This window comes from Aspergillus ochraceoroseus, assembly GCF_002846915.1.
Source record: "Aspergillus ochraceoroseus IBT 24754 chromosome Unknown P175scaffold_4, whole genome shotgun sequence".
NCBI classification, from domain to species: Eukaryota; Fungi; Ascomycota; class Eurotiomycetes; order Eurotiales; family Aspergillaceae; genus Aspergillus; species Aspergillus ochraceoroseus.
Window position 1 is genome coordinate 1,022,379 of NW_024468479.1, and position 17,806 is coordinate 1,040,184.

Below are 17,806 nucleotides of genomic sequence, written 5' to 3' on the forward strand. Positions count from 1 at the left end.
GGTATGCTGATAATATATAGTTTATACTATATTAATGCAATTTTAGCACCCCTTATCTAGCAGTCCTATATACAGTTTACAGTCTCTTCAACACATCATCCAAAACCTCCTGGGTTGTGGCCTTTCCGCCCATGTCAGGGGAAAGGTACTTGCCCTCATCCAGGTTACCATCCACAGCAGAGTAGATATTGGCCGCGGCCTTCTCCTCACCCAAGAACTCCAGCATGAGAGCAACACTGCGCAGAGTGGCAATGGGGTTGGCAATACCCCGGCCCTCAATGTCAGGAGCACTTCCGTGGCAAGGCTCTCCGATAGCGAAGCCATCGCCAACGTTGGCGCTAGGCACAAGACCCAAGCTACCGACCAGAGCAGCGGCGCCGTCAGACAGAATGTCTCCGTAAAGGTTAGGAGCAACAATGACGTCGTAGTACTCGGGCTGGCGGAAGAGCTTGTAAACCATCGAGTCCACAATCTGCTCCTCAACCTCAATAGAGGTGAAGCGCTCCGCAGCGAGAGCGGCCCGCGCAGTCTCCCGGAAGAGACCGTCAGTCTGCGACAAAACGTTGGATTTGTGGGTGATGGTCACCATGGGCTTGGTACGGAGACCAGCGGCGGCAGAAGCGTCGCGAATGTTCTGGCGGCGCAGGGCGATCTCACCAGCGATGGTGGAGATGCGCATTGAAGCGCGCTCGGAGATCTGCTTGATAGCCCGGGCAACCTTGCCGTTGGGGGTTTCCTCGGTGCTCTCCTCCTTGACATAGAGATCCTCAGTGTTCTCGCGGACGATGACGAGGTCGATGGGCTTGCCGCCACTGGTACCGGCGGTGGTCTTGACAGGCCGCACGTTGGCATAGAGATCGAGCTTCTTGCGGAGTGCAACGATGGGCGAGGAGTAGCCGGCGACCTTGGTGCTGGGGGAGCTATTGAATTTTTTAAAAAAAAAAAAAAATATATTTAGCCAGGTTTACGGACAAATAATGGGACATTGCGTATGGGGCCTACCTAACAGCTCCAAACAGAGCGCCGTCACATTCCTTCTTCAAGGTATCGACGGTCTTGTCGGGCAGGGCGGTGCCAGTGCGCTTGAAGCAGTCGAAACCCGCATCTAGGTCAACGAAGCTGAACTTCAGGTTGAGGGAGCTAGGGAGAGATTCCAGAATTCGTCGACCGGCCTAATCATATAACTTCTTTAGAATGTCTCTTTCTTGTTCGTTGGACGGAGGGAACACTTACGGGAATGACCTCGCGGCCAATACCATCACCGGGGATGAGACCTAAGCAAGGAGCGATGTCAGCAAGTTTACATACACCGCAAATTCAGCGTAACACAAGAAAAGCCCAATTGACCTATGCGAAGAGTCCTAGCGGCAGCCATGGTGTGAATCCGTTGAGATTTCCTACTGGACAAGAATATGGCCCGCAATCGGATGAAACTCTTTGTATGTGGACGGGAACAACGTTGATCCGATCAGTATAGCCGGGAGCAACGGCGCTCTACTTTGACATCCTGCTGTCTGTCATCTCCTGAATAAGATGAAGACTGGTTTATTGATTCATTTGACTGTGTTCTAGATCTACTCCGCGAATTGGCACGGACAAGGGCACAACCCCCCCGCCCTCCAGAGCCATCATCATTGCTCGATGACCAATTTAGAATCCGCCGAAAAATTCGAAAGAAGAGCGATATATCTGAAATTTGAACTTTTGAACCGATCAAAATTGGACCAGACCAGGTTTCTGGTTAGCACGAATCTCCGGATGCTGCCGAGCGTTTCACCTAACACCCTCACGGAACCAGTTGCAACATCAATTCTCTGTTTTCCGAGTAAATAATTGAAGCAAGGCACACAATCCCTATCCAGGGTCTCACCACTGCCGGTATATTGGAAGAATTGTGATGGTCAATATAATACCTCGGTCCGTCCTGCTATGAATGAACTGACAGTGTGATTCATTGGATAGACACACTCCATCTGACCTTAAGATCCACCAACCTTTGAACCTGAGGGGTGAGAGAATACGCGAAATTTCACAAGGAAAAGAAAGATCATTCGTCTACAGGGTCATGGGGAGTCTAAGATTGCAGGGGACTGCAGGAGTCCTGCAATTCTACAGGGGAGGCCTGGACGAGTGTACAACGGGACATGTGAACTCCCTATATCAGGATTTCGGAGTCGAGAGAGAGTATGCCGTGAGGGAACAGCACCCTCCCATAGTAGTTTGACATAGAAAAGACAACCCTTTTGAATTGCAAGGGATTAAAGCATTATTTAAACCCAGAATCTCCTGCCAGCTCTCAAGGGACAGATAAATTGCCGTCCCTTGGAAAGCAATAGTGTCCGGCGCTATGGGGCCACGCAAAGCACAAAACTGGATAAACTCGCCGAAATTATTGAATAAAAGGAATCTACTAAAGCCAGAGAGAATGAGCACGAGAGTGAGTCTTACCTTATAACCGCAATTAAAGGTGAAGCCGCCCACCCGACCCCTGAATTGCATCCTGCTGCTATGGCTGCTGCCTGAGGCTCGCACCGACCACCACTTCGTCTCTTCTTCTCCTTTCTTTCTCTCACTTGATTCTAGCCTGTTTCTAGTGTCTTCCTTCATCATGCTTTCCCCCCAGCTTCATTATTGATCAGCATCAGCTTGCTCAGTTGTCTTTCTTGTCTTTCTGGTCTTGTCTCTCCTCCTCCCTGGTTGTTGTGGTGGTTTGTTTATTGCCGCCAACCGTTTATTATCCCGTTGCCTCCCCGCTTCTGTTTCAACCATCTTACCAGCGCGTTCAGCCCTTTTTTTGCCCTTTTGGCCAGCTGTTCTTCCTGGCGTGGACAAGGTTGAACTCGACCTCCATTTTAATTCTACCTTCTTCTATGCGTTTAACCTGAGAAAACCACCGCTGCAGCTGCTACACTCGTTCGATCCACTGAGCTCCGGCCAGCGTTGGCCTCCTTACCTCCAACTCACCACCGCCGTTTTCTCCTGACTGCCTGCTTACCAACCCACCATGACCGATACAGGTGCCCATCAGGGCGTGAGAAGTCTCCTCGCCAGATTCGAAAACAGTCAGAACAAGACTCCTTCTCCGCCTTCCCGTGGACGATCTCCCGTCAACTCGGACAACCTGTCCAAAGTGCGCGCGAGTTTCATTGCCGTGGACGGAGGAACCCCGTCGAACCCCATTATCGGCCTGAAGCGCATCAGCGGCACCAGCGACAGCCCTCCTCCTTCAGCCAAGGGCCCCAGAAGCCTTAACTCGGATGATCTGGACGGCAGCGTCAAGAGCGTCGCATCGTCAATCCAAACCACCAACAGCTTGGGAACCACTCAGAAGATGAGTGGGCAGACGGGAAAGGAGACTTCAACCGAGGTCACTGAGCCGTCCACTGCACACACAAGCTCTGAGCAGCCAACACCATTCGCGAACAAGGAAAGCCAGCCGGCCCCGAAGCTGTCGTCCCCACCAACTCCCGCTTTGTCGTCTCCGAAGCCGACCAAAGCAGTTTCTAAGAAACCACCGGCTGTGCTTGCGAAGACTTTGTCGGCCAGCAAACCGGCTGCGCCAGCGCCAAAATCCCCAGCTCAACCACGCACGCCGACCTCGCCTACCAAACCCGGGACTGAGAAAGCCGCAAGAGCCACTGCAACTCGCGCTCCTAGGCCCTCAACCAGCAAGACAAACACCGACTCTCCCAAGGCACCGGCCCACAAACCAAGCCGAGCCTCCTTAAATACTACGGTCAAGGCTGCTGCAAGGCCTGCTCGGGCTTCAACACCAGCTCGCGAGACAGCAAAGTCAACACACCGGCCAAGCGATGTTCGTTCTGGGTCCTTACCTAGACAAGCTCGACCACCCGCTTCAAGCACGGCCCCCAGCCTGGCTCCAGCAGCAAAGGTGGGACCTACCTCTACGTTGTCCCGCAAACCATCTACTTTGAGAAATGCCGGATCTGCAGCCCAGCGCGCCGTCACCCCGACAGCTGCCAGCGTTCGCAAACAAGCAACCCGTACCTCCCCTGGACATGCGGGGAACGATCGCCCGCATTCCCGGACAAGCAATAGTAGCACGAAGCCCGTGGATGAGGGGTTTCTTGCGAGGATGATGCGCCCAACTGCTAGCTCGGCGAACAAGGCACATGAGAAATTAGAAATTCGAAGTCCTCCTCGCCCCCAGGTTGCTCGTGCTCCGAGAAGGGTACCTTCCAGGCTGGAAACTCGCTCCACGCGGCCCGTCAAGGAGGATCAGAGCGTGGCTGAAAAGTCCCAGGAGAAGCCAAGTGCTGCAGAACAAGTCGTTGCACCAGAGTTGGAAGAGAAACACCCCAATGTGGCACCTGTCCAGGAGACGACTGTCCCAGAGACCTCTGAGGAGACTGCCACAGGTCTTGATAAATCTCCTGAGTCAGTTGTGAGCGTGGATTCCCACGAGGACACGCCTGCTGCACCCCCCGTCGAACCATCTGTTGAGGTCTCTACGGAGCCTATCCCTGAGCTATCTGAGCCCGCTGAAGCTTTGACTAGCAAACTTGCGGACCAGATGCCTGCGAATCAGCTAGAAGTGACACCTCTTGAATCTCAAACTCAAGTTAACGAGCCGGCGGAGCAGCTAGAGGCTCCTGTGGAGTCTCTTCCCGAGGAAGCCGAGAAATTCACCCCGGCCCCTATTGAAACGACTGTCCATGAAAGTGGCCAAGCCGAGTCTGACATTGCTCCTGTTGTGCCAGAGGAGAAGGAAGCCCAGGTTTCCACTGACGCTGTCTCCGAAGCTGCCCCAGAGGCTACCCCCTGAAACGGCCAGCACGGAGGCCGGCTGGTATCGATATCAATCAGCTGACGTTGAACGATAATACCACGCACTAGGCGTTTCCGTATGCCAGCTTGGTCCGAATATTTTGCCCATTTATTTCACTTCTCGTAACATATCTTTCTATACCCTTATCCTTCGATGCACCCCGGAAGTCAGCCTTTTCATCTTGTTGTTTATTTTCTGTTGCTTTGCCTCCCATTTTGGGACTATTCTTTTTCTTCCATTTGACACCGATTGTGTTTCTCACAGCATCGTTTCATGATTGGTGATTTAGCGTTTCTATCGCATCTTGCATCTGATCTGCGTAGGAGTATTTTGGTTTCGCATCCTCCTCCTCCTCTTCTTTCTCTTCTTCCTCTTCTTCTTCCTTCACTTCATCATTTCTGTCTTCATTCGATATATCTTCTTGTGATAATATTTGAACCTGGTTTTTATTGTTTTAATCTTCATTGGGGTTCTTTTAGAGCCTAGCTAAGGACAGCTGGCGCAGCATTAGTTCGAGGTGGTTATCTGAGTTGGGGATATGGGCTAGCAGGGGCTTCCGTTTCGGATTGTCATTCATTCATCTTTGTGTTTTGAAAGATGAGATTCCGACTTGCTTCTTTCAATAGTGAGTTGAATTACTTCTTCCTGGGGATCAAACTGGCTGGTATCGAGGTAGTTAAGGGGTCTGGTTTGTCACATTCACACTCCTAGTTAGTTATTAGCGATTCCTGTGGGAAATACCTCGATCAATCTCAATTCTTAGGAGTCCTCCCCTCCCTTTAACTGTAATGATAATAATAATCCACTAACCCTGTACTGAAATCCCTCATTCCTCATGAACTAAACAACCCAATTAGCTTGGTTTTGCACCTCTTCTCACTCACCAATACTTTTATTCACACTGAGCCCGGGGGCTCTCTGCACCCGTGATCCATTTCAGTTGAACGCAAGTACTTGATGATTGTTGGTTGGGTTGTAATCGGGACGTGCATGTATGAATTTGAGCTGCAGCTGGAAATGGATGGTGGATTTCTTTATTATTTATAGAATTATTTTGAGGGGAGAATAGGCGTTCTTAAATGGTGGATAGGGTTGCCGATACATAAGAAAAAGAAAAAGAAGAAGAAGAAGAAGAAGAAGGAGAAGAAGAAGAAGAAGAAGAAGTGGAGTCTTCATATAAAATCGTCGTGGTGGTATCCCTGCACAAAAAAAAAAACGCATTGATTAGATTGAATTGGGAACGCTTGCTAAAACTCTCTTGATACATGGTAACCCAGAAGCACAACCAACACGGGATCAGATCTTCCTTTCCAGCTTCTTCAGGAATCTGTTCACACTATTCTCCATCCGCATGGCGCTGTCTTCGAGCTTCCGTGGCCGCTGTCCTGGATTCTGCACGGCAAGCTGAGCATGTTTCTGGAGATGGGACTTGGCTTCTGCTTCTGTTGGTCGGTACATTTGGTTATGAACATCGTACTCGGAACTAAACCGGTGTTGCCGGGGCGTCTGGTCGTAGGAATAGTCTGAGTAGCCGCCAATTGCTGGGACTTGGGTACCGTAGAGGCTGGGCTCCTGCGCTAGGTGCGCGTTTTGATCCGTAGGAGGTGGTGCAAAGGACATCATCGGTGCTCCCTGGGCATGGTGCGGTCCTGCGCCTGCGGGGAAACCAGGGGAATACGGAGGCAATCCCGAAGGCCCTTGGCTGGATGCTTGTAAGGGGAATGTCCCCGCCCGGGTTAGTCCCGCACTAGGGGGTGGTGACGCATAGCTTCCGGGCATGGAATATGGAATTGCTTGGCTCTGCGTAGGGCGATGAGTATAGACTCCTCCTGAGAGTTGGGAAGGAGCCGAGTATAGGATGCCTTGGTCTGCGGCCATAGCTGCGGCGAGACCGGTCCCTTCTCCGGCATCCGGGGGAGGAGGTGTTTTCTCGCGGTGCTTGATCGGTTCGGGCGCAGCGGGGGCCGCCGGGTTATACGGCAAGGGCGCAAATTGGGCGGAATCCCTCTTCTGCTCTGCCGGAGATGGGTTTATTGGGGATGGTTGTTGGGGGGGTGGACCACTGAGTGGAGGTGGAGGAAAACCAGCTGATGCACCAGGAGAGACGGAGTGCGCGCCAGGGTTTGGAACTACTTCTGACTGGGAGTTTCTGGTCTGTCCGTTTTGGTACGCGGGATCTGTGATCGCTACGTTCTCAAGTTGCTGGACAATAGTACTGGTAGCGTGGGTCTCTGACGCAGGTTGATAGGGATGTCGGTCGGTTTCAACCTGGGCGCTGGGCAAATAGCGCTCCGCAAGATCCAGGAACTGATCAGCGTCATCCTGGGTCCAGAAATAGATGTCCAAGGTGTTGAGACGTTGGATTGTAGTCTCTCCACGGGGGTCGTGGCTGGGTAATTGCCAGTCATAAGGACTTGTGCTGGAGGGTGGTGGGGGGTAGGCCTGTGCTTGCCCCTGGCCGTCCACGGTCAAGGTACATAACGTCGGAAACCTGGTGGAGTGGCGCAAGTGAACATGGTCAAGAGCTAATAGCGGGTCAGTATAGGAGACTCCTCAGAACGAACGGTTGTACTCTGCTTACTCCCATTGAATGCATCCTGGTCTTGGGTTCCAGGGTTGTTCGCTACTTCAATCCGCGTCGTGTGCAAGGCCGCATTGTGATAGAGATATAGATATGAGCCTTTATCGAACCGATGGAGCAGCGGTTTAGGATTTGGTGCTGTGAAGTAATAATGGATATCCGCAAAGCTATAGATAGAGGCATCAGTTGAGTCCACGCAGAATGACCATGTGCGGGGTAACGAGAATCCTAGGCACTCACACAGTTAGCATACACTCTTCGCCTGATAAAGGAGGCATAATGAGCTATTTAGGTCTCGTTTGAGAAGCTCTGAGGGTATGGGGGACAGGGTCGTGATAGAAATGCAAAGGAAAAAGATAAGGGGATTTGAGAAGAGGGATATATAGAGCCCTCCTGCTGGGGAGTACTGAGGGGGGATCACTTACTAGGCCACGCGCTATTGGACGGTGAGATGCAGAAGTCCAGAAGGTCGGCGGCTATGAAAGCGCTTCGAGATGCAAATCGGCTTTGCATAAACGACGATGACGATTCGAGGGCGTTGCTGCCTTAGCGTCCGGGCACCACTTCGGGACTCGTCGTTTCTGTTTATCCGAAAAATTCATCGAATTTCCCGTCGCAGCTGGTTGTTTATGGCTTCAAGAACTCCAGATTCTCCAGATTCGCATTATTGACCCGTTTTGAGCGTTTTCGAACTAGGGCTCAAGCATCGTCTCGGGCATTTTTTTTTCTTGGATCGGTACTCGTTTAGCAGCGAAATTTCCCTTACGCCTTGCCTTCACGTCCCGCGTTCAAAAATCAAACAACCACCTTCACCGGCTCTCTCTACCACTGGTCCCTTCTGGGCGCCAATTGCTCTCTAATTCACCATTCAAAATGTCTCTCGTCAACCTTTCTCATGTCTGCTCGCATCTCAACAATGCCACAAAAGCCCGACTGGGGTTTACCTCCATCCCCAACTCCAACCTACACCTGAAACTATGCCTCGCCCTCCAGAACTCCGGCTACATTTCCTCCGTTGTCCGCGGAGGTCCTACTCCTCCTCCTATCCATAATCTTCTCGGAAACCCGACCGTCAATGACGAGGTCCAGGGTGTGGAGCCATTGACACAAACCAATGTTGCCTCGAGACGTCTCTGGCTGGGATTGAAGTACTGGCAAAGCGAGCCGGTACTGGGAAAGATGACCATGGTTAGCAAGCCTACAAGGAGAATTACCATCGATGTTGCTGGTCTGCGCCAGGTTATTCGTGGGGAGAAGAGCAGCTATGTTGAGGGATTACGATCACCTGGTGAGAGTCTCTACTTGTCGACGGACCAGGGCATTCTAGAAGCGCGAGAATGTGTCGAGAAAAAGCTGGGAGGACTGGTTCTTTGTCGAATTCTCTAAATCGTAAGAGAGCAAGATAAAAAGAGTCGATACTACGCGCGAGTGTGGTGTGTGGGTTTTGCATTTTATTCGGAGTTTGGTCAGTCACGACATCCCTCCCGAGCTTCGGGTCTTGTTTCTTTTGCTTGCGACTGCTGGGATGAACAGATACCTTGTATATTAACCTAGGTGACTTCATGTACTATTTATTTACTCCTCTGTATTTTCTTTTTTTCTTTCTTTTTTTGGTTCTTGTGAAACGATATTCTTCTCCCTCCGTAATCTGTACAGCCCCCAGTCGATGGACGGCTTACCAGTTACTCCGAGGTCCTGTGATCTTGGTTGTTGAGCGAGAATAACTTCCTTCATTCTCCTCAGCTGTCGTTCATCATCTTTCTATGAGTGGATGGCCACCGCAGAAACCATCTTGATAGCAATCGTTTAGTTTGCTGTATGACTTCTTTACTATCTGTAGGTGAGCTGCCCTTTCCCTGCATTCTTGATATTAACTGCGGGGGGAACAGGACAGGCGAGGCAATCTAAGGCCTGGTCAATCCGAGTCTCACTACTCAGTTGTGGCTAATCCAGGAAGAGGGGCGAAAAGATAAGCTGCATATTCTGGAGTGGTCAAAATGTCTGGAGGTGCTGTGCGTATTCAGAACATTGTCATCTCGGGCGGATGTGGGTTTGTGGGCGCAGCCACCGCAAGAGCTTTCGCGGAGAGATACGCGGACTGTGCCATCACTATCATCGACCTACATCCTCCCAACCCGGCGCATCCCGTGCCAGATCACACCTCCTTCATTCAATTAGACATCACCAATGCTGACCAAGTTAGCAAGGCATGTCAACAAGTGAGGCCAGATGTCGTAATTCACACGGCTGGCCTTGTTCCTGTCCTTGCTGAGCGGTTTGGAAGAGGGCTGGAGAAAGATGTGTGGAGAATCAATGTCGAAGGAACTAGGAATATGCTTGCGGCGGCTAAAGAGAGTGGAGTAAAAGCTTTCGTTTACACCAGTACCTGCTGCGTCGTGACGGATCAAATGGGGATGCCCTACCCGAACATTGATGAGCGATGGCCTACACCCCGTACATCTCTCATCTATGGGGAGTCCAAGGTCCGGACCCTACTTGAAATTTGTCATTTCCCTATTTGCAGAGCCTTGGATTTAGAGTTACTGACGATGGGGTTGGGGCAATGGTTAGGCTGCCGCCGAGGCCATGGTCCTTCAAGAATCCTGCAATACGATGGCTACTTGCGCTCTCCGGCCTTCCGTCCTTTGTGGACCTGGCGACTATCAATTAGTCCCCGCAATTCATGCGTGTATCGCAAAGGGCGAGACTCCTTTTGTCATTGGGGATGGATTCAACCTATGGGATGTCACCTATGTCACCAACATTGCAGATGCCCATGTCTTAGCCGCAGAGAACTTAACTTCTTTCAGGACTGCCGCTGGGGAAGCATTCTTCATCCAGAACAACGAGCCCATCGCCTTCAGGGACTTCTGCCTGGCGATATGGACCCATTTCGGTCATACTCCGCCTTTTGAGATCCATATCCCCCAAGGATTGGCTTATGCCGTTGGTTTGATATCTGAGTGCTTAACATGGGTCTTCGGTAAGACGACAACCCTGAGTCGCGGTAGCGTGAGGGATGCATGCGCCGTTCGATATGCCAATGGGGAAAAGGCAAAGCGGATTTTGGGGTACGAACCGCGGGTTGGGATTGAGGATGGTATTAGAATGAGCTGCGAGGTAGGTCACCTGGATGTCAAGGATTAACCGGCCATTTAAGACATTCTTACAACCTCCAATTGACGCCGAGTTCAAGGAATATGCCTGTCGCCTGGGAATTGTGCTCCCGTCGCAAAGGAAACAATAGCCCCCGACTTAACGTGCTGCGAGTCTTCGGTGCTCTACGATCACTTCTGAATTGGTTTATCATGACCGAGAGAAAAATCTTCTAATTGTCATCCTTTTTTTTTTTTTTTTTTTTTTTTTTTCACAGTCAGCGACGGAAAGCCAGCTTCCGTCGGCTCACAAAGAGGTGTGTGTATCCCATAGCAATACCATTAGGCTTCCAAATCATCACACACGCTGGCGTCCCGCCGGGTTACTTCAGCTCCCCCTTAGCGCCAGGATTGATTGATTCTACTTTTCCTTTTGCGAACCCTCTCAAACACCCCTCTTTGTAAAACCGTTCTACTCTCTTTTTTCTTGGTAAAGTGTCTTTATGCTTGGTATAGAATTCGCTACTATTCGGGCCATTGCGAAGAACGAAACGGGGGTCAAGGGACCCAATAATCCAGGACGCCGGCTTTTTTTGTTAAGCAAGCAGGCGGAGAAACTGAACAAAGACATCAATTGGGATATTTCCTACCCGTATCATGTTTTCTGAACATCACTCGCAAAAGTTACTCGACGGCTGGCAAACCGCCCCAGGCTTGGGCAACAACACATGCAGTGATATGTATGCCCAATTCCCTCCAGAACCGCCAGTATCCTAGCAAGAAAGGAAGATCCCATGATCTCCACACTCGTGTCCTTCTGTCTTAGGCTGCTGTCAGGACCGAATTCGGTGGTCCTTGAGTCTCGATAATTCAATCGGTGCTTCCAGCAGAATCCCCCCCCCCTCTTTCCCCTTTCCTCTTTATCTCATACCCGCCATTGTGTGGGAATTCTGTCTGGGTTTGATCAATTCCCGGTAAAAGCAAAAATGTGGAAAGTTTGTCTCCAGCGCCGTCCGCGTAGTGTTGCTTCATGAAACCTCATTAGCACCAGCTGTGGAGTCACAACTTTATGCACCGAGAATTACTAGTTTAAGACCGTCAGCGAAGTGCCAAACCAGAGGGCTGGGAAGAGATAATGCCACGGCACTTCAGTTGAGCTCAAGCTAGTAGTTAATAGCTAACTATTTAGTTAGTTAGTGGAAGGAGGAGTTTGCTGACATCGCGGAGGAAGGTCTAACTAAGTTATCGGCCATCATCCGCAACAATCATCACTTCGATCACACACCCGGTGGAGTTGTATTCCCTCAACCATCCAATAATCCACCCAGCACTGTGGATTATCATCGAATTCCCGATGACATGAATCCAGATCGAACAACCTACCCTTCGATGTTATTCACGGAGGAGCCGACGGAACTCCAATGGGGCCAAGCCTTTGCAGCCGTCATTGTTGTGTCTTAGCAGATGCATGAATGCCAGCTTCTGTCGTTGCTGCCCAAAACCCTAACCCGACCATTTCTACCCTTGCTTTTTCTCCTCATTCTTTTTTTTTTTTTTGCAGTGAGGTTCTTGCTCCTATCTCATTTGAGGTTAGGATCATCATACGAATGTTGGCCACGTTCTACCTGTGGGGGCAACGCCTTCAAGTCGCTTTCCGGGTTCATCCATGACCCAAGGACTCCCAATGGCTGTGTAGCTACCCACCTGAAGGATACCGAGACGGTAGGGGATTTTGCCCTCGGGGATCTTCTTGCTGCTTACTCTGGCTCTCTCGATGGGTTTTCGATCGCCATCGTCATCTTATCGTGACCGCCAGGTTTGTTTAATCTATTGTTCTAGCCAACCCTGGCAACTTCCTGGGTAGTGGAGATCTTCCCTTGGGCTTCGCTGTCCACCCGTGTGTACGACTCCGTACGGTCCTGACATTCAGCATACGTCGCCTCCTTTCTCTTCGCAGGAACGGATATTTGCCTCGAGCCTGCCCCAGCCAGTGGTCAAGAAAGGGCCCTGCCTCTCTGTACATCTCGTGGAGCCGAGAAAGTAGGAGCTTATCTGGCGCTTCGGTGCCGTTGCCCGTGCCTTGATCTTTACATATATGCCTCATGTCCAGAGTGGAATTAAGAAATTTCTGCTTTCCCTCTTACACACCTGACACACCCAAGGTATTCTTTGATCTAGAGCCTAAGGTTTTAACTTCCGTTGGACAAGGAGATTGACTCTCAGTTCTAATAAATCCCCCCGCCGTTCCCACCCAGATAGATCCTTTGATTTATCCCACGATCCTCTCTTCCCTATGTACATAAAACCTATGCCTACGATTCTTCAACCCCCGATATTAGCAATGTCTTCATACTTCTCCGGAGCAACTTCAGGAAGCAGCTCCTACACACATTCCATGAGCAGCGGTGATTCAGATTGGTCCCATCCGAGGTTAGCTCCAATGGGCATCTTCCTCATATCCCTTTCCCTGTCTCCCCGTTCCCTCTGATTGATTGTGTACATTGAGAGAGGCTCACCTTGTACCTTAGTATCATTCCTCGTCAGCCACCAATCTACGGGACGTCAACTGAAGGTCCCGTGATTTATCACCAAAGGTAACTGAATCTTGTATTACTTTTACCCCTTTAATAACGTGAGATTATATGAGACTGAAATGCTGCATTTCACTTCTATCTAGCGCAAAACCATTCTCCCCCCCAGCCCGGATGGATACAGGACCCGTCGAGACCCAAATTGCTTCTTCTCGGCCCCCGAAGCTTGTGTCATCAGATTTTGACTTTTCCATGCCCCAGGGCGCCATTCCGGTATCCTCAATCTCCCCTGGGAATATCACGGTATCTCCAAGGGGACCGCTGCCACACCCATCGGCTGTGTACCGCGAGTTCAAACACCCTGCGCACCTCCCGGTTGATTCTCTGAGGCGGGACTATGATTACGTGCAGCCCCTGGAGAATGCGGAATATCTGATCGAAAGGAAAGGCCGTCGTGCAAGCGACAAGTACAAAAACAACGTTCGACATCATTCCCAGAGACGCCCGGCGAACCGGGACGAGTTTGATGGGCCTCATCAGTTTTTAGAAGCCCCGTCACCCCGCATGGTCGCAGATCAAGGGCGGGATCTACCTCATCTTCCTACTAATCTTGATGTCTCAGAGCAAGATCGAATCCTGGCTTCTGTAAATGATCGCCTCTCTCAATGTGCCTTTGACTTTGTTGCAAAGTACCGATTTCCCATTCCATTGGAGCCAGACAAGAGACAGGTGAGGGTTCCATCGGACCGTGAATGGACTGAATGGGTATACCTCCTACGGAGACTAGCTACGAAGCGCCGTATCCCCGCCAGGGTTTTGTATAATTGCCAGATTAAACAACTGGTTACGGTGTTGGAGAATTCTCTTGAAATGAGACATGCCGCTAAGCATCAGTCTCGCCCCATTAAGGATGACCGAAATGTCCTCCAGCTTATATCTGCCGGTACGCAGGTGGCTAAAATTCTCAAGGATGCCAGTGCCATGGAGTACCTTGATCGTCTGTACCTTGACACGGAGAAACGCATCCAGGACCGTCGTAACCGTCGGGTCAAGTTTGCCACCCCTTGAAGGGGAGATGGCTTTATTTTTTTTATTTTTTTTCCCGTTGATTTTGACACTCCCTGAGGAAGATGATGCCTCTTCAAGCATGGCTAATATTTATCCTACGACCCAACCATTAATTGGATTCCTTCTCGTCCCACACTATTATGGGGTATATCCAAATTATCCCAGGTATATCCACTTCCAGGAAGGAATTTTATCCACGGAGCGCACATATATATTGCTATGCCTTTGGTTATACGGATCCGCGTCCCGCAATTAATTGGAATATAAGTCCCCAGGTGTCTTCCCCCAGGATCTATCTCTAAGTTGGGGAGCCCTCCCCGTGGTCCCGGATATGGCAGGAGGACTTGAATCCCAAGTCCTTCGAATTTCTTTTTGTTTTTTCTCTTGTACTTGTCTCCGTTATGAGGTTCGGCTTCATAGGACGGGAATATCCCACCTGACTGGATATTGGGTGGTATCTCTGCGTTTTCTTATTGATTTGTGCTGTGGGTGATTTTTGCCAATATCTGGAATACCTTGCTTATCCTGTGTACTGTATACCTGAGCCTGGAGCTGACGGCGGAGATACCCTACCTCCTGTCATTCTTTATTATCTATCCCTGATGAAGTTGATGCTGCTGATGATTTTGATGTTGATGTTCATGTTGAACGTGTGTTTGTGTTTTGTTTTATGAAGTTGTTTAATGTCCCGACCCTGTTCCATCCTCGAGGGTCCTTTCTCTCTCTCTCTCTCTCTCTCTCTCTCTCTGTCTCACTTTCCTACTGGTTTCCCAAGACTATAAGAGCCCCCGTGGCTTCTTGAATCGGATGTGCTCTTTCTGTCTCTCTCTTCTCTCGAATCCCTTGGGTCACTCACTGACTTGCATCGATTCAGCGTCTCAAGTAAGAGGTTTTTGCCAAAGTCCGGAACCAACCAAAAAAATGAACGAGAATAAATTGATAATTAAACTCCAAGAAAACATACGAGAGAAAAACAAAAGAACCTAAAAAAAAAAAAAAAAACTCCTGAGGACCTTCCACGGACGCCCAATTGTTGAAATGACCAGCACCAGGCTGCTGCTGCCTAAACACTGCACGACCTGGTTAGTTAGGTGCCTGACCTGGTACCTATGTACCTACCAATCCACCGAGGAAGAAATGAAAATGATAGGACGTACTTATTTATTTATTTGTTTTTGATTTGTTTTTGGATTTTTTCTACCGGCGTAAGAGAGACACGCTGTACGGAGTAACCTACACCCTAAGTCGAACGTTCCCTACTACCTACCTTCTGTAAAGTAGGTCATAGTACAACCCTTTCTTGGATAGACTTGCAGTTACCAAGTTAATAATATAGGAGTAATAGTTAACTAATGGAGCGAGGAATTAGCAAAGTATAAGAATAATTACCGACATATCTCAAAAAAAAAAAAAAAAAAAAAAATAGTTTAACTATAGTGATTTACCATGTGATTTGTATTTCAGACCTTGATGTATTTCCCCCTTTGAAGACGATGAACGCAAAAAGAGAAAACAAGGCAAGTATAGTATGTACAGAAGGCTGATAGGAGAGAATTCTAGAGAACTGAACTGAGTATCACATAAAGGGGGCACGCAAACTCTATACTAGAAGCGGACGAAGGCGCCAGCGAAAGAAAAAAAGATAATACCGTAGCTATGCCGGGGGGGGGGGGGGGAAGAAAAGGGAAAGGAGAGGGGGAAGAAAGAGAGAGAGAGAGAGAAAGCCAATGAATGTACAGATAGATGAGGTTGCATCTCCCTCCCTCCCGGCAAGGAAGGGAATAAATTGCAAGGGCTAAGAGGCATTCCTCGCCAAAACACCCCCTAGGCGTCGTAACGGCTGTTTCAATACAGCCAGCAGCGACGAGGACGAAAACCGGTTCGGGTTCTTCCACATGAGAATCCCCACCGCCGTTAGCGCGGAGAGTACAGTCGAACCGAATGCAAGCCCCAGAATGCGAGCCTGCCGGCGATTCGTTTGGACGATCTCCGAGTATCGCTGATTGCTGAAGCTGACCCGGGTGTACTGGGTTTGCCAGCCTAAGCTGGGGAGGTAGTGGTACAGGGCTTCTTCGATGTATTTACGGATTCGGTACAGGGGCTGTTTGACGGCCCAGCGCATCTCGAGGTAATTTTGCTTGGAGAGGTCATTGATCGCGTGAGCGTCGACTGAGCGGTGCTCGGTGTAGTCTTGGAAGGCTGCTTCACGGGCGAGGGCGCGAGAGGTCGGGTCCCCTGCCGTGGAGGAGTCGTAGACGCCGTGCTTGTCAAGGTATTTGAAGAGCACTTGGATGTCTTCGAGCCCGGCATTGAGGCCCTGGCCGTAGAAGGGGAGGACAGCGTGCGCGGCATCGCCGACAATGACGACGCTGGAGTTGTAGTGGTGCGGCTTGCATTTGATGCTGATTAGCGGGAGGTGGGGGTTTGTGGTGAATTGTTCGATCAGCTCGTTGGGTTTGATCAGCTCTGGGCAGACGCCTGGGAAGTGGACGGCGAAGAATTCGAGCAAGTCCTGGGTGGAGCGCTCGAGGGTCGCATAATGGATGGCTGGGGCGAAGAGCGTGCATGTAAAGGACTTATCGACGGATGGAAGAGCGATGAACATGAATTCCTTACCGGGCCAGATGTGCAAATGGTCGGGGGAGATCATGAAATCGTTTTCTGGCGATGGTGCAATGCGGAATTCGCACCATAGAGTATCAATATACTCCTGCTGGTAGTCGACTCGGGCAAACTTCATCATGTGGAATCTTGCTGCCGAATGTGCTCCGTCTGCACCAATTAAGAAATCAAAGCTAACTTCGATTTCAGGGTACCGACCAGATGACCCGGGAGCGGGAGCCTCGCCTGGCGACCGACATTCAAACCAGGCTCTGTTTGTGCGGAAGTCAGCGCCAGTCAATTTGTGGTCGAAGAACAGCTTGATATTTGGGCTCCGCTCCAGCTCATCAAGAAGAGCGTTGTTGAGCATTCCTCTATCGGCGGAATGGTTATTCTAGGATATCTCGTTAGGCCATAACTGCATTTGGACTGATGCTGTAATACTTACCCGGCCATGAACATCATAAGCTTGTGGAGCTTCCCAGAGCTCTCCATTTTCTTTGCCGTGAATCATACGGCCATAGATGGGGACTGTTTCTTGGAGGATGTTGTTAATGAGAGTCTCTCGACCGGACCCTTTCATAGCTGTGATTCCACGATCCGACAGGGACAAATTGATAGACTTGGTGAAGTTCAGTGGAACAGTAGAGTCGCTCCTAAGATCTGTATTTGATATCGAATGTCAGCATAGTCTGCAGCCTACCTATACAGGAAGCGATTCCCGCGATTCCCAGATCCAATGGTGCAACCCGAAATGACTCAATTTTGGTTTCCCTCGCTTGTGTTGCACACGAAAATGAAGATAGGATATGTATACAGCTACAATATGGGGGTTGTAGAAGCATATCAAGAACAACTAACCTCCACGTAATTCATATACTTCCACATCATCCCCCCTGGCTGCCGCATACAGAGCTGCAAGTGAGCCCACGGGTCCAGCGCCCACAATCACCACCTTCTGCTTCGTGGGAGATGAGGCCATGGGAACTGTGGAGAATAGGCCGTGTAGCACTTAATCTCAGAGCGATGTCTCTTCCCAATTGGGCCGGATCACAATCGAATCACAATTCTGATATGATATGTATGCATCGAAGTCGATATCGGCGTGTGGCGCAAATACTATTAATTCGGCGTCACGAGA

At 50.1% G+C, this 17,806-nt stretch overlaps 6 protein-coding genes across 6 annotated transcripts; 3 read left to right on the forward strand and 3 right to left on the reverse strand.

The window, feature by feature from the left end:
• Nucleotides 1–76: 76 nt before the first annotated feature.
• Nucleotides 77–1,375, reverse strand: lysB (homoisocitrate dehydrogenase lysB; the record flags this gene model as incomplete). Its single annotated transcript, XM_040899941.1, has 4 exons — nt 77–920; nt 1,003–1,172; nt 1,234–1,274; nt 1,348–1,375. 4 exons carry the CDS (start codon nt 1,373–1,375, stop codon nt 77–79), a joined length of 1,083 nt encoding a protein of 360 aa, XP_040752205.1.
• Nucleotides 1,376–6,085: 4,710 nt separating this feature from the next.
• Nucleotides 6,086–7,648, reverse strand: P175DRAFT_0437937 (uncharacterized protein; the record flags this gene model as incomplete). Its single annotated transcript, XM_040893880.1, has 3 exons — nt 6,086–7,314; nt 7,371–7,537; nt 7,611–7,648. 3 exons carry the CDS (start codon nt 7,646–7,648, stop codon nt 6,086–6,088), a joined length of 1,434 nt encoding a protein of 477 aa, XP_040752206.1.
• Nucleotides 7,649–8,021: 373 nt separating this feature from the next.
• On the forward strand, nt 8,022–8,831 carry P175DRAFT_0501447 (mitochondrial 37S ribosomal protein uS8m). Its single transcript, XM_040897167.1, has one exon. The coding sequence runs from the start codon at nt 8,244–8,246 to the stop codon at nt 8,754–8,756; it is 513 nt and encodes a 170-aa protein (XP_040752207.1). The 5' UTR covers nt 8,022–8,243; the 3' UTR covers nt 8,757–8,831.
• Nucleotides 8,832–8,958: 127 nt separating this feature from the next.
• Nucleotides 8,959–10,640, forward strand: P175DRAFT_0479102 (uncharacterized protein). Its single transcript, XM_040895383.1, has 3 exons — nt 8,959–9,853; nt 9,942–10,490; nt 10,567–10,640. The coding sequence occupies exons 1-3, from the start codon at nt 9,368–9,370 to the stop codon at nt 10,615–10,617; spliced, it is 1,086 nt and encodes a 361-aa protein (XP_040752208.1). The 5' UTR covers nt 8,959–9,367; the 3' UTR covers nt 10,618–10,640.
• Nucleotides 10,641–12,784: 2,144 nt separating this feature from the next.
• P175DRAFT_0501453 (uncharacterized protein) lies at nt 12,785–14,393 on the forward strand. Its single transcript, XM_040897168.1, has 2 exons — nt 12,785–13,059; nt 13,143–14,393. Exon 2 carries the CDS (start codon nt 13,171–13,173, stop codon nt 14,062–14,064), a length of 894 nt encoding a protein of 297 aa, XP_040752209.1. The 5' UTR covers nt 12,785–13,059; nt 13,143–13,170; the 3' UTR covers nt 14,065–14,393.
• A 1,332-nt stretch (nt 14,394–15,725) lies between these two features.
• On the reverse strand, nt 15,726–17,650 carry bna4 (kynurenine 3-monooxygenase). Its single transcript, XM_040897169.1, has 2 exons — nt 17,114–17,650; nt 15,726–17,059 (listed from the first exon to the last, which is right to left on the reverse strand). Exons 1-2 carry the CDS (start codon nt 17,246–17,248, stop codon nt 15,860–15,862), a joined length of 1,335 nt encoding a protein of 444 aa, XP_040752210.1. The 5' UTR covers nt 17,249–17,650; the 3' UTR covers nt 15,726–15,859.
• Nucleotides 17,651–17,806: the final 156 nt, after the last annotated feature.

Bases quoted from the DNA above. Each gene is read 5' to 3' on its own strand.
- P175DRAFT_0501453 (XM_040897168.1), top strand. From the start codon at position 13,171: ATGGATACAGGACCCGTCGAGACCCAAATTGCTTCTTCTCGGCCCCCG.
- bna4 (XM_040897169.1), bottom strand. From the start codon at position 17,248: ATGAAAGGGTCCGGTCGAGAGACTCTCATTAACAACATCCTCCAAGAA. The intron at 17,060-17,113 runs GTAAGTATTACA...GAGATATCCTAG, and splicing joins CTTATGATGTTCATGGCCGG to AATAACCATTCCGCCGATAG.
- P175DRAFT_0479102 (XM_040895383.1), top strand. From the start codon at position 9,368: ATGTCTGGAGGTGCTGTGCGTATTCAGAACATTGTCATCTCGGGCGGA. The intron at 9,854-9,941 runs GTCCGGACCCTA...GGCAATGGTTAG, and splicing joins TCATCTATGGGGAGTCCAAG to GCTGCCGCCGAGGCCATGGT. The intron at 10,491-10,566 runs GTAGGTCACCTG...GCCGAGTTCAAG, and splicing joins GTATTAGAATGAGCTGCGAG to GAATATGCCTGTCGCCTGGG.
- P175DRAFT_0501447 (XM_040897167.1), top strand. From the start codon at position 8,244: ATGTCTCTCGTCAACCTTTCTCATGTCTGCTCGCATCTCAACAATGCC.